The 14,600-nt window shown below is 44.0% G+C and overlaps 1 protein-coding gene across 1 annotated transcript in view; it reads left to right on the top strand.

Annotated features, from left to right (window-relative positions):
* TTN (titin) overlaps window positions 1-14,600 on the top strand; it is a 343,112-nt gene that overhangs the window by 41,201 nt on the left and 287,311 nt on the right. Inside the window, 14 exon segments of the mRNA XM_015413748.1 lie at window positions 1,462-1,667; window positions 1,814-2,044; window positions 3,905-4,149; window positions 4,784-5,007; window positions 5,114-5,278; window positions 5,371-5,539; window positions 6,665-8,355; window positions 8,462-8,743; window positions 10,255-10,521; window positions 10,621-10,893; window positions 11,821-12,084; window positions 12,199-12,459; window positions 13,198-13,458; window positions 14,324-14,587. Coding sequence (XP_015269234.1) covers window positions 1,462-1,667; window positions 1,814-2,044; window positions 3,905-4,149; window positions 4,784-5,007; window positions 5,114-5,278; window positions 5,371-5,539; window positions 6,665-8,355; window positions 8,462-8,743; window positions 10,255-10,521; window positions 10,621-10,893; window positions 11,821-12,084; window positions 12,199-12,459; window positions 13,198-13,458; window positions 14,324-14,587 — 4,803 coding nt within the window.

Genomic DNA, 14,600 nt, shown 5'->3' with positions numbered 1-14,600 from the left:
AGGTCTACCCACCCCCTATCACTATCAGGACCGTTATGCCAGTGAAGAGGCCAGGTCTACTACTATAGTGAGAGGGTAGACTTCCAGAGACCAGGTCTACCAATACATTGGAATGGAGTGTGTAGGCCTGTTCTACAGACGCCAGGTCTACCAATACACTGGAATAGGGTGGGTAGACCTGTTCTCCAGAAGCGTCCGGAGCACAGATCTACCTACCCCATTCCACAACATTGGTAGACCTGGCCTCTTGACAGCTACAATGCTGCCTTCCCCCCCACTTCACAGGCCTTTGGGGGGAGCGGGTGAGGGGTGAAGGCGCTAGACCGTCCACCTCGCCCACATTTTCACCACTACACCCCCTCGCTCTCTCTACATTTCTCCCTATGTCCGTTCATTCTTTCCCTCCCTCACTCTTTCTCCCTTCCTCCCCATTACTTTGATTTCCTTTCCCCCAATTCCTCCCTCCCTCCATCTCTGCCTGTCTGTCTCTCTTTCTGACTGTCTGTCTCTGTGTCCCCCTTTCCTACCTTCCTCTCTCTCTCTCCCCTCCCAACCCCCTCGGTCTGTCTGCCTGTCTGTCTGTCTCTCCATGGCCCACCCACCCACCCTACCTTTCTAGGGCTCGTTGTATTCCTCCTCAATGGGCTTTACGGCTAGTATGTATATATTTGTCCAATGAACCCAGTTTGCTGGATGCCATGTTTCCTACAACTTCTTCTGCAGTGGGGTGAATCCAACTAGGTTTTCCCATCAGTCTTTCTCAACTCCCCTCCTTACTACACCCCCTGTCTCGCATGGTTTTTGTCCATGAAGGTCCCATGATCCCCAACATAGCCTTTTTGTGTGGTCAAAGGAGACCCTTTGTACCTTTCGTATCAGTGAAAAAGCTGGTTGGATCTACACCGTTGTTATCTCCAACATCCACTTGAAGTAGACTGCTGTAACTCACTTAGGAGTTCAAAGAAATCATTTGGACACGGCCATTTTAGAACGCCCATTAAATGATATGGTTATTACAACAAGATGTTATTACAACAGAACTATAAAAGAAAGGCTGAACTAGTGTCCCCAAGCCAGGGCACAGAAACATGTCTAGGGCCGATTCTGCATCCGGCATTTGCTCCACATTTTCTCAACACTGAGGAAAAGGTGCAGCTCAAACCACATTCAGATACCCTGGGGAAATGTCGTACTGACTGCAAATTCACCCCTGAATGACCATAAATCTATGCAGAAGGTACCATAAAACCCGATGATCAAAGAAAGTGAAAGCAGCATGCAATGCAGAGGGGAATTTCTGTTCTAGTGTGGGTTTGGTAAAACAAGGGAGGGAAAAGCCAATGCAGAATCTCCCTAGGACTTCTTAAACTCTCCGATTAGAACTGCTGCTTGGAGAACACACCTTTTCCAGTCTGAGATCATTTTACAAAAAAACCGAGTGTGTATGTGTTTCCCTTTCAGCTGCTTATGAGGTCTACCTAAAATCTCAACAAGAAACAATATATCATACTCAAGTGACTGCCTATGTAGAAGAGCCTAAAGTGGCTGCGGTAGCCCCAAGTGCTTTGTATGCTGACTATGAAAAAGAATATGAAAGAGAGCAAGCTCTCATTAGAAAGAAAATGGCAAAAGATACTGTGTTGGTCAGGACTTTTGTAGAAGAACAGGTAAGTCTGTTAGAATCAGTCATGTTTAACTTCCAATAAAACATCGCATTTCCGTTTCATTTTGTTCTTTCTGGACTTCTCCAGTATTGGGGAATAGCTGTCACTAAACAGGCTGAACATTTATTTCCCTCTTTTTTGGGGGGTAGGAATTCCACATTTCCTCCTTCGAAGAAAGACTGATCAAAGAAATTGAATACAGAATAATTAAGACCACCTTAGAAGAACTCCTTGAAGAAGACGGAGAAGAGATGGTGGTTGATGTCTCTGAATCGGAAACCACTGAAGCTGGATTTGAAATGAGATTAAAGAATTACAGAATCCTTGAGGGAAGTGGTGTTACTTTCCACTGCAAGATGACTGGGTATCCTTTGCCTAAGGTATGTATCAGTTACAGTAGACTAAATACTACAAGTGTCTATATCTTCCCCCAAGTTGTTCAAATTTTCTTACAATTTACCCAAGGGCCATTTCCATTTTCTTGATTGTAATAGGCAACAGCAGTTTACAAAAGTCATACATCAGATGTTTTGTTACCCTTTCTGTATTTCTGTGGCCCCAGTCACACGAGCCAGATATCGCGGGGGGGAGGCATGGCTGTTTGCCCCACAGTGAAATAACGCGCGACTGCGCAATCAGGCGTCCCCTCGCGGTCCCGTCGAGGTCCCGTGGTTAGGGGGGAGGTGCCGATCACACGACGTGCCAAAGAAGCGGCACGGCACGGCAAACAGGGTTGTGTTGTTGTTTTTAACCTGAAGTATGTGCATGCCCCGTTGGGTGCCTGTGCACATCCCTGGAGACTTCGGGGGGGGAAAACCTTTTCGCAATGGGGCATGGGCGGGCGCTGGATACCACCGGAAACGCGATCAGACACCCGCCCTTGCCCCGCGGTTTCCGGAAACTAGTACCTCCGAGGTACTAGTTTTTAACCGCGCATCTTTGGAGGGAAGCCTCGGGTTCGCCATGGGAGGTCTACGCTTCCCAGATGTGGCGGTGAGATCACGCCCGGAAAATCCACCTATCTTCTGTCGCAGTAGCGTGGCTACTGCTTCGTGTGACTGCAGCCATAATAGAGAAATTGCTGTAATTTTGAGATGGTGGAATAGAGTATCTTTTCCTAGTAGGAAATATGTCCATGTGAATGGGATTAAATAGTACATTTTGTCTGTACACTGTATAAGGCCTTAAGAGAGAATTGACTTGATCCGTTAGTTAAAAAAACTCAACATACTTTCGGCTAAAGAAAGTTGTTCTGGTTAAATAGTGACTTTATTATATTATTTGTTTTATGTGTTCTACTAATAACAGAAAGAAAAGAAAAAAAAGACATTAATTGGCCTTATTTTTAATCACGCTATGTTACACAAGCATTTTTAGGGCTTTATTTTGGTATATCTTTTTATTTTGGCAAAAGCTAGAAGGAAGGGGGGAGGGATAAACTTGTGGTCCTAAGGGCAGGGAGAGCCATAGGAAAGGGAAAAGGGGACACAGAAACACTCTGAGAACCAGGTGGAATAAAATAGTCCACAGCTTTATTGATCATAGCCTAGTCTGAAGCCCAACTGAGCAAAAGGGCCCAGGCAGCTTGGCTTGATAAAAGAGAGGGGTGGACCAGAATGAATACTGTGCTTCCCAGGTCTGCTCCAGCCTTACCCTTTCAAGCTATCCCAGGCAGCTGGTGGGTGGCCAGCTCAACGAGAAGGCTGCTGGGCCCCCTGCCCAGAAGGTTCCAGCCACCATGACCCAGCTCCACCTAATGCCATAGTCGAAACCAGAACACTTTTCCCCCAGTCCGCCCCCCTCACTCTGTGGCTACAAAGCGCCCCCAGGTTAATCCGGAGCCATCATTTCCACACATTTTTACAAGACACCCAATAAAAATGCTTATTTCAAGTTAAATTGTTCAGCCTCTGAAACAGCATCAGTGGAAAATAGTAAAAAGTTCAGTAGCACCTTTAAGACTAACAACAAACTTTATTGTAACATAAGCTTTCGGGGAACACAGCTCTCATTGTCAGATGCATTTGACGAAGAGAGCTGTGTTTCTCGGAAGCTTATGCTACAATAAAGTTTGTTAGTCTTAAAGGTGATACTGGACTGTTTACTATTTTGCAGCAACAGACTAACATGGCTAACTCCTCAGCATCAGTGGAGTACACATAGGGAAGTTCCAAGTCATTTGGAAACAAGGAACATTTGATTTCCTGCCTGTTTCATAGTTCTACAATGTTTTTGTACAGATTGCCTGGTACAAGGACGGCAAGCGCATCAGGCATGGAGACCACTACCACATGGAGGTGCTACAAGACGGCAGAGCCAGTCTGCGTTTACCTGTTGTCTTGCCTGAAGACGAGGGCATTTACACTGTCTTTGCCAGTAACATAAAAGGGAATGCCATATGCTCTGCAAAATTGTACATTGAACCAGTTGGACCGACAGGGTCTCCAGGTTATATCCCATCACCTGAAATGATTAGAAGATATCGGTAAGAACCACCTCAGGCCTTGAATTAGTTATTAATGGGATTTCATGAAAGCACCTTCTTGGCTACCCTGTGGAATTAGTATTTTGTGAAAGTACATTGTCCAGCATATACAGATACCTCACTGTCGGTGTGAAAATTCTCACCACTTCATGCTGATTAAGTGAGAGGTATATTACAGGCCATAATCAGGGCTAGTTCTAGGTTTGAGGCTGGGCGGGGGGCCCTCTCCTCCTCTGACCACCTCCAGGACCCCTGCTTATGCCTTCCTTCCAGCCCACCCCTGTCCCCATCTGCCTATATGCCCTTCCGCCTGTTCCCTAGCCTTCCCACTGACCTTTCCCCAATGGTACTGGCTGCTGTGTCTGCAGATGGGAACACCACCACTGTGACCACCAGGAGTGCCACCACTCCTCTGTGTGGGTAGGGAGCTCAGTGACAGGGGGTCTCCCAGAAATCCTGGACTCCAGCAGCTGCCCCACCTCAGGGTATGCTGCCACCAGCCCTGTGAATAATATACCTCCCCTTCTGATGCAGTGTGTTTATAGCTGCTATTAAAGTAAATGGAAATCCATTGTTCATTGCTACATTTTAGGTTAATATGCAATTAAATTGGACAATATGTTATCTTACCCAGGTCTCTATCTCCCCGGTCCCCGAGCCGTTCCCCTGCACGTAGTTCGCCTTCACGGTCTCCTGCACGCAGACTAGATGAGACAGATGAATCACAGCTGGAGAGACTGTACAAGCCTGTGTTTGTCTTGAAGCCGACATCATTCAAATGTGCAGAAGGACAGACGGCAAGATTTGACCTCAAAGTTGTGGGCAGACCCATGCCAGAAACGTACTGGTTTCAGAATGGTATGGCAGCTTAGCACTTTTTGACATGGATCTCTTTTAAAGCCTGAGCTCTATGTGAAAGAAAATAATGCTCAGGGGAAAATAATCTCAATATTTATTTCCACAGGTCAACAAGTCCTTAATGATTACACCCATAAAATAGTGATTAAGGAAGATGGGACACAGTCGTTGATTATTAGCCCAGCTTTGCCTGCTGATTCCGGGGAATGGGTTGTAATTGCCCAGAACAGGGCAGGGAAAACATCCATCTCAATGACACTCACAGTTGAAGGTACTTATTCTGCCTATTATGGAAAAATGGCTTAGATTGTAATGTTCTCACTCACTGTCTTCCTCCGATAACCTATTATCTTATCCCTTTAGCTAAAGAACACTTAGTGAGACCACAGTTTGTGGAAAAGCTGAAGAACAAGAGTGTCAAGGAGGGAGAGAAATTAGAAATGTATGTCAAGGCGAGGGGTAACCCTAACCCTGACATTGTGTGGCTGAAGAACAGTGATATTATCGTAGCCCATAAATATCCAAATATAAAGTAAGTGTTTATTTATTTGGAAAATATATACCTACTTGGTGTTTTTTTAAAAAAAAACAGAGTAAAGATGTACTATTTTAATAAAAGATAGTTCCAATGTTGTGTGTTTGAGTGTGTGTTAGATAGACAGACAGACAGACTGAATCAGTATAAGGTAGCTTCAAGTGTTCATCATCTATCTGTCTATATCAGTATTATTTACTCAGACTAGCAGTTGCTTTCCAGATTCCTAGGTGGAGGTTTTCCACATCACTTACTACCTGACCCTTTTTTAACTGGAGATGCCAGGGACTGAACCTGGGACCTTCTGCATGCCAAACAGATGCTCTAGCATGGAGCCATGGCTCCTCCCCATATATGTATGTGTATATTCAGTACAAAGAAAGCACAGCATAAAAGCTGGAAGTGCAACATGAAACATCAATAAGAAAACCAAATGGTTCTTCTTAGACTTTTGCTCACCTAACCAATGCTTAGTCAGCAATATCCCTGCTTGATTCTTTTTGTAACAAAATACATTAAGATGTGCTATTTGATAAAGGGTTTGAATATATACGTGTGTGCGTGTATTCAGTACAAATCATGCACTATGTATAGGCTGTGTGCTTAGTCAGTAAGTACAAGAATTTCCATCAGCTCTTATGGGAAAGATAAAGGCAGCCGAAAACTAAGACCCCGAGGGATGGTATATCACTTGCTGTCCTTTGGCGATGGCCCTTAGGATTGTGCTGTGAGAGTGATGATAATTTATTTCTTTGGGTCTTGTGCAGATCTGATATCCGAGAGTATTTGTGAACCTTCTTTTTGCCTTGCAGTTAAAGAAGGTTTCCATTGATTAAAGGAAACCTTACAAAGTATTTATTTAATTATTTATTTTTCGCATTTATATCCCACCCATCCCATAGATGGGCTCAGGTTGGGTTACAACATTTCAATAAATACGATAAAATTTAAAACACATTATAAACATATAAAATCAATAATCACGGCTTGCCATAGGGAGAAACTGGCCCATTGATGTAGATAAATATGGCCAGTTATAAGTGGGCGGGAGACAACAACCTCGGTGTGGGGGGAGGAGTGTGGATGCCTGCTGTCTCAATGTTCACTTTCCTTGTGTTTCAGAATTGAGGGAGTGAAAGGAGAAGCCGCCCTGAAAATCGAGTCCACTCTCCGGCAGGATGCTGCCTGGTACACTGCAACTGCCATCAATAAAGCCGGACGTGACACTACACGGTGTAAAGTGAACGTTGAAGTCGAGTTCACTGAACCCGAACCGGAAAGGAAATTGATTATTCCAAAGGGGACATACAGAGCGAAAGAAATTTCCGCCCCAGAGCTTGAACCTCTCCATTTGCGTTATGGTCAAGAGCAATGGGAGGAGGGTGATCTTTATGACAAAGAAAAGCAACAGAAACCGTTTTTCAAGAAGAAGCTCACATCCTTGAGGCTCAAGCGCTTCGGGCCAGCTCATTTTGAGTGCCGGCTAACACCCATTGGTGACCCAACCATGGTAGTGGAGTGGCTACATGATGGCAAGCCGTTGGAGGCAGCCAACAGACTTAGAATGATTAATGAATTTGGCTACTGCAGTCTTGACTATGAAGTATCCTACCCCAGAGATAGTGGGGTGATCACATGCCGGGCAACCAACAAGTATGGCACCGACCACACCTCAGCCACTCTAATTGTTAAGGATGAAAAAAGCCTTGTCGAAGAATCTCAGCTGCCAGAAGGCAGGAAAGGTTTGCAGAGAATTGAAGAGCTAGAGAGAATGGCCCATGAAGGTGCTCTTGTTGGGGTTACAGATGATCAAAAAGTGAAACAAAAGCCAGAAATGGTTTTGTTTCCTGAGCCGGCAAGAGTCCTCGAAGGAGAAATTGCAAGGTTCCGTTGCCGAGTGACTGGTTACCCACTGCCCAAGGTGAACTGGTATCTCAATGGGCAGCTCATCCGCAAAAGCAAAAGGTTTAGACTTCGCTATGACGGAATCTATTATCTAGATATTGTGGACTGCAAATCATATGACACAGGTGAAGTAAAAGTAACTGGAGAAAACCCTGAAGGCACAATAGAACACAAGGTGAAACTTGAGATTCAGCAAAGGGAAGACTTCAGATCTGTTCTTCGCCGGGCACCAGAGCCTAAGCATGAACCGCCAACAACAGAGCCCGGTAAACTTTTATTTGATGTTCAAAAGGTTGACAAGCCAGTTGAGAAGACTACAAAAGAGGTAGTAAAGCTGAAAAAGGCAGAAAAAGTCAGTCATGAGAAAGTATCGGAAGAATCCGAAGAACTCCGTAGTAAATTCAAACGCAGGACTGAAGAAGGCTATTACGAAGCAATCACAGCAGTTGAGCTTAAATCTCGGAAAAAGGATGAATCCTATGAAGACTTGCTTAAGAAGACAAAGGACGATCTTCTTCACTGGACCAAAGAGTTAACAGAGGAAGAAAAGAAAGCACTTCTGGAGGAAGGTAAAATCACTATTCCAACCATAAAGCCAGAGAAGATTCAACTTAGTCCAAGCATGGAAGCTCCCAAGATTCTTGAACGTGTACAAAGTCAGACAATCGGCCAGGGAAATGATGCTCATTTCCGTGTCCGGGTAGTGGGCAAACCAGACCCAGAATGCCAGTGGTTCAAAAACGGCGTGCAGATTGAGAGGTCTGATCGTATCTATTGGTACTGGCCAGAAGACAATGTCTGTGAATTGGTCATCCGAGATGTGACAGCAGAGGACTCTGCCAGTATTATGGTCAAAGCTGTTAACATAGCCGGTGAAACCTCAAGTCATGCATTCTTGTTAGTGCAAGGTACTACACCTTTCTTGCCCCATTTGGTGTTTTTTTAAATAATGCTGTAATGCTATAACTATCACATTGTTCTTTGCTCACCAGTCTTTCCCCATTTGCTTTGCAGCCAAACAGCTCATAAAATTCACACAGACTTTACAAGACGTCACTGCTAAGGAAAGAGACTCAATGGCGACCTTCGAATGTGAAACCTCAGAGCCCTTTGTCAAAGTGAAATGGTTCAAGAACGGTCTAGAAATTACTTCCAGAGACAAATACAGGACACATTCTGACAGGAAGGCTCACTTCCTTTCAGTACTAATGATTGAGAAGTCTGATGAAGAGGAGTATAGTTGTGCCCTGGTGGAAGATGAATCTATAAAAACAACTGCCAGGCTTAATGTTGAAGGTAAGAACAAAGTGTACTGTATATATTTTTTCAATTAGAGGGTACTATATGAGACCCCCTGTATTAGGGTCCTCAACATATATCATGCTGAACTTCCCTCAATATCCAGCTGGCACACTGGTCTAGCTGTATAAATTTTGGATTACTTGGTGACTGCTGAGCACTGAATGAAGTTATAGAAAAGAGCAGAAGTCCAGTAGCACCTTAAAGACTAACAAAATATGTGGCGGGATATGAGCTGTCATGAGTCACTGATCACTTCTTATTGGACTCTTGCTCTTTTCTGTCACTACAGACAGACAGACACAGTGACCCATCTTGATCTATCTGAATGAAGTTATGTAATTGTACCAGTTACGGAAAGTCTGTGGTTGCATAGTGAGCGGCAATCTAGATGTGTAAAGGAATGATTGCATCATTATTGGATTGTGGATTCAAGCTGTCACAGCTGGACTTTGGGGTGAACATCTGGGGCTGCAGCTCACTGGCTCGGGAGGGGCCCAGTTGTAGGCTGAAGCTTAGCAAGCCCTATTGAGCACAGTGAGACATGCTTCTTTGAGTCAACATGCATAGAATCACGTTACACCATGGATGTGTGTCAGCAGAGACAGTGGGATGGAATGAGACAAACCTGTTGAATCTCTGTCCTATTCTTCACATTTGAAGTATACCTTGGCATCTAGGAAAGGCCCCCTGCAAGTCTAGTTTCTAGCATTATCTAATGCACCACTGTAGCTGGGCAATAAGCAATATGGCACCATACATCTGGCCCTGTTGAGCCTTGCTTTGCGTATCTGTGAACAGTGCAGCTGTCACCGTTTTTGCCATTGCTATTGTGCAAGTTTGGTTCTGTTATAAAGCCTTCTGGTTGTACAGCATGTAAAACAGGGGTCCACAACCTGTTCAAGCTTGCGGGTACCAGTGAAATTTTGATACAGGGTGGTAAGCGCAACAACAAATTGGCGGCCCCAGGAGATGCAGCCAACCATGAAATGGCTACCGCAGAAGACAGAGCCAACCAAAAAATGTCAGGGAGACAGGTCATGTGTAACCCCAGTAGTAACTCCTCAGCATTTAACGCAGAAGCTCTGTTTAGCAGGATGCCTTTTAATTTGCATGGCCAATCAGAAACTCTACTGGGCAAAAGCCTCACCTGGCCCCACCCACTTTCTAAAAACAATTGGCAGGCACCAGAAAAGGTGTCAGAGAGGGCACAGTGGCACCCACAGGCCCCCTGTTAGGGACCCCGGACCCCTGATGTAAAACATGTCTTGCAAATAATGCCCGTGTCCTGGGGGAGGGTACACGGTCCTTTGTTATAGACCCAGCTAGCAGCCATGAAGGTGTCTGCAAATCACCTGGAGAGTCAAAGTGCATGTTAAAGGGATCTTAAGTCATTGTGAATTACCTTTTAAACTGGGTGTACTTTTTAAATCAAGTTTCTAAGAAATGCCTGTTGGCAGTTTTATAACTTGTAAACTGCCTACTGAGATGTTTGTCTTTGGATGCAGGAGCTGTTATTGAGTTTATTAAAGAACTGGAAGATATTGAAGTCCCAGAATCCTTCTCAGGGGAGTTGGAATGCGAGGTTTCCCCTGAAGATGTGGAAGGGAAATGGTATCGCAATGATGTTGAGCTTACCTCCAATCATAAATATGTCATAGTCTCACGCAGAGGTCGCCAAATCCTCACAGTTAAAGATGTTGCTAAAGAAGACCAAGGGCAATATAGCTTTGTGGTAGACGGGAAAAAGACCTCCTGTAACCTGAAGATGAAACGTAAGTTATTCCAGCTAATTTGCTACTTTAAAGCTTTACAGTAAATGCTCCCCGTGACAGTTATTAATGACCTAGGTTTTTTTCGTTGCTGTTCTGTAGCGCGGCCCGTTGCTGTCCTGCAAGGTCTTGCGAACCAGAAGGTCTGTGAGGGCGACATTGTGCAACTTGAGGTGAAACTTTCCCAAGAAAATGTTGATGGTGTATGGATGAAGGACGGAGTTGAAATCCAACCAAGTGACCGTGTCCACATCGTAATAGACAAACAGTCGCACATGTTGTTAGTTGAAGACGTAACAAAGGAAGACAGTGGAGCTTACTCCTTTAACATCCCAAGTCTTCTTCTATCAACTACAGGCCGTGTTACTGTCTATAGTAAGTGCCCTCTGCTCTGGAAGTCATGCAACAAAACAGATAATCACGGCATTTATTTATTTATTTATTTCCTTCCATTTATATCCCGCTCTCCCTGCAAAGCAGGCTCAGGGTGTGTTCCAGCCTATAATGATCTGCTGAGTGCAGGTTTACATCATAAAAACAGAATAACAAAGTACATACAATAAATACAATAAAATAAGTAAAACATTAAGACTTTAAAATAAATTATATCTCAACAGTAAACGTCAGAAAATGGAGTTAAATGTCAGTAAATATTATCATGGGCCTTGGCCTTAATAGCTGAGGCTAGCCTGATCTTGCTCATCTCAGAAGCTAAGCAGGGTTGGCCCTGGTTGGTACTTGGATGGGAGACCACCAAGGAAGTCCACTACTGCTACACAGAGGGAGTCAGTGGCAAACCACCTCTGTTTGCCCCTTGCCTTGAAAACCCTACAGGGTTGCCACAGGTTGGCTGTTATAGCACTTTCCATCATGAAATGTGATGATGGACACTTGGTTTTGTGGCTTTAAAAATATTAAAGCTTAGACAGTTTCACAGAAGAAGAGTTTGTGTTCCATGAATGTTAGCTATGAGCCATGATAGCTAAATGGAATGTGTTTGTTCAGAAACAGTATATCTCTGAATACAAGATGCTGAGGTTGAAGAAGTGGAATGGGTGGGTTTGATATCCATGGCCTGACTTTTAGAGCATCTGGCATCTGATATTGGAAGCAGGAAGCTGGACCAGAAGAATCTTTCTTTCATATTTATTTTTATTTTGCTTATTGATAGCCCGTCTTCATCACTGAGACTCAAGGTGGATAGGATTACACTGTTGTTTGCTTGTGGCCTTAGCTAGAATATTTGTAGGGGGAGAAATCATGATGGTTATTTCATTTTATTTTATTTTTTGTGATTCGCAGGTGTGGATGTAGTAATACCGCTTAAAGACGTCCATGCTATTGAAGGCACAAAAGCTATCCTTGAATGCAAAATTTCAGTCCCTGACGTATCTTCGTCCAAATGGTACCTCAATGATGAGCAGATAAAGCCCGACGAACGTGTTCAAGCCATCTCCAAAGGCGCCAAACAGCGACTGGTGTTTACCAGGACATATGCGTCCGATGCAGGACACTGCAAACTGGCTGTTGGCAAGATTGAAACCAGCTGCAATCTTATGATTGAAGGTAAGCATTCCTCAAATGTGCAGGTATTACTAAAACTGCATACTGCTTACACTAACAAAGCAAGAATAAGTATGTGGTACTAATACATGAACCATCTCTCTCTTTTTGGTGCAGAAATTAAGATCATTAAAGGTCTTCACGATATCACCTGCACTGAAACTCAGAATGTAACCTTTGAAGTCGAGCTGTCCCACGCAGGGATTGATGTTGTGTGGCATTTCAAGGATCAAGAGCTCAAAGCCAGTCCCAAATACAAGATAGAGGCACATGGCACAATATATAAACTGACCGTAGTAAACATGATGAAAGACGACGAAGGAGAGTACACATTTTATGCTGGAGAAAAGAGGACATCTGGGAAACTGGTTGTAGCAGGTGAATAGTTCAGAGGGTGCCAGTGTGCTCCATTGACGGTTTAAATGCCTAATTTATTTATATGTTTGGCAGTCCACTTAAGAATTAATTCCACTGTGGTATACTGAAACCTACAAAATAAATCATGTTGAATTTTGGGGGCAGGGATGGGGGAGGGCAGATGGAGAAAAGAACCGCTTAAGAGGAGGAAAGGGGTACCAAATCATTCCCTAGGGATTAAAGGGAACTTTTCCTCCAAACAAATCTAAATTTCTCTGAGGGGGGCTGGACATGCTTTGTGAAGCTTCAGGGTTCTAGGAGACACACATCTTCACTTTCTGGAGCCTGAAAGAAATGTCCACGTAAAGCCGCATTTGCTATTACAACTTCCACCTTCTAATTACCAGCTCAGCTTAAAGCCCACCTGAATCTCCTGTTCCTGTTCTTTTATCTAGAAGTCCCTTGCTAGAGCTGCATTGCTCAGTGTCCATGGAAACTTGGGAAAAGAGCTTCAGGCCATTGCAATCTGTGACACAGAACAGAGTTCAGTACCATTTCAAATCCTTTTAAACTACCATCTCTGGGCATGGTCCATGCTGGTGACGGGAGTTGGTGTGTACAGACCTGTACACATCACCCTCACACAACTATCTCTGTCTATGGTTGAGCTAGTTCTTACAATCATTAGAGCAGTAAGAGATGTCTACTGCCAGAGGACATGTATAGCAAATACAAGCTTTTGCTTTGCTTTCCCCACAGGTGGTGCCATTTCAAAGCCCCTGACTGACATAACAGTGGCTGAGTCCCAGAGAGCTGTTTTCGAATGTGAGGTAACCAATCCAGACTCTGAAGGCCAGTGGCTGAAGGATGGAAAACCACTTTCTATGACAGATCACTTTAGAAGTGAATCAGATGGGTTAAAGAGGAGGCTTAATATTCCCATCAGTAAAATCGACGACGTTGGTGAATATACCTTTCAAGTGGCCTCTTCAAAAACATCTGCTAAGCTGAAAGTTGAAGGTGAGTTAATCAATGAAAAATAGCCTCAATACCGCAGTAGCCTGATATTTACTAAAATGACCCAGGAATAAAAACTGCCATAAATAATTTAAAAAGCACAGTCAACTTTATCAGGGCCAAAAAACAAAATCCATATAATATTATTAGGACCAATCAGACTGAGACATAATCTTTTGTGTCAAATTGATTGGTCCTAATAAAAGATGTTACATAGATTTCGTTTCTTGTTTTTGGATTTTGCGTAGACCAGTATGGCTGTACAACATTTTCAGCTTTATTGGGTCATTAAAAGGACAAATAAAGAGGACCAATTTCACCCAGCAGTTAAAAGCTAATAAAGTAGGCACCAGGCAAATTCGACTTGGAAGAGAGGAGTGCAGCAGGGGTGCCGCCACAAGAAAAGTTCCTTATAGAGTATGCTATCATGTCATCCTTGTCTCGCAGGGCTCTTTTTGTAGAAAAAGCCCAGCAAGAATTCATTAGCATATTAGGCCACACTCCTGCCAGCACAGCTCATTAGCACATTAGGACACGCCCCCATGTTACCAGAAGTGTGGTTATCCAGCCACACCCACCTTTTGCTTGTTATTCTGTTAACCTTGTTTGTTGTCAAAACCCAGGGCCTTTTTTTGGAGCAGGAACTACTTTGCATGTTAGGCCACACACCCCTAATGTAGCCAATCCTAATAAGTTTCTGCTGTTGGGTGTGGCCTATTATGCTAATGAGTTCCTGCTGGGCGTGGCCAACTTGGGAGCCAGCCGGAACTCCATTCCTGTGTGTTCCTGCCCAAAAATAGCCCTGCTTGTCTGCCTTAATAATATTTCCCTCTTTTTGTTTAAACATGATTTGTTCCTTTTGAAACAGCTGTGAAGATAAAGAAGACATTGAAGAACCTGACTGTAACAGAAACACAAGATGCTGTCTTTTCTGTGGAACTTACTCATCCTGATGTGGACGGTGTTCAGTGGATTAAAAATGGTGTTGAGCTGAAGTCCAGCGACAAATTCGAGATCAAAGTGGAGGGAACCGTTCACACGCTGAAAGTCAAGAAATGTGCTGTGTCGGACGAATCCGTTTACAGCTTTAAACTGGGCAGGATAGGAGCCAATGCCAGACTCCATGTTGAGAGTAAGTCATCCTT

Source organism: Gekko japonicus, unplaced genomic scaffold (genome assembly GCF_001447785.1).
Source record: "Gekko japonicus isolate JY-2015 unplaced genomic scaffold, Gekko_japonicus_V1.1 scaffold743, whole genome shotgun sequence".
Classification (NCBI taxonomy): Eukaryota; Metazoa; Chordata; class Lepidosauria; order Squamata; family Gekkonidae; genus Gekko; species Gekko japonicus.
Note: the sequence above shows the minus strand (reverse complement) of the source record. Positions and strands in the feature narration are given on the sequence as shown.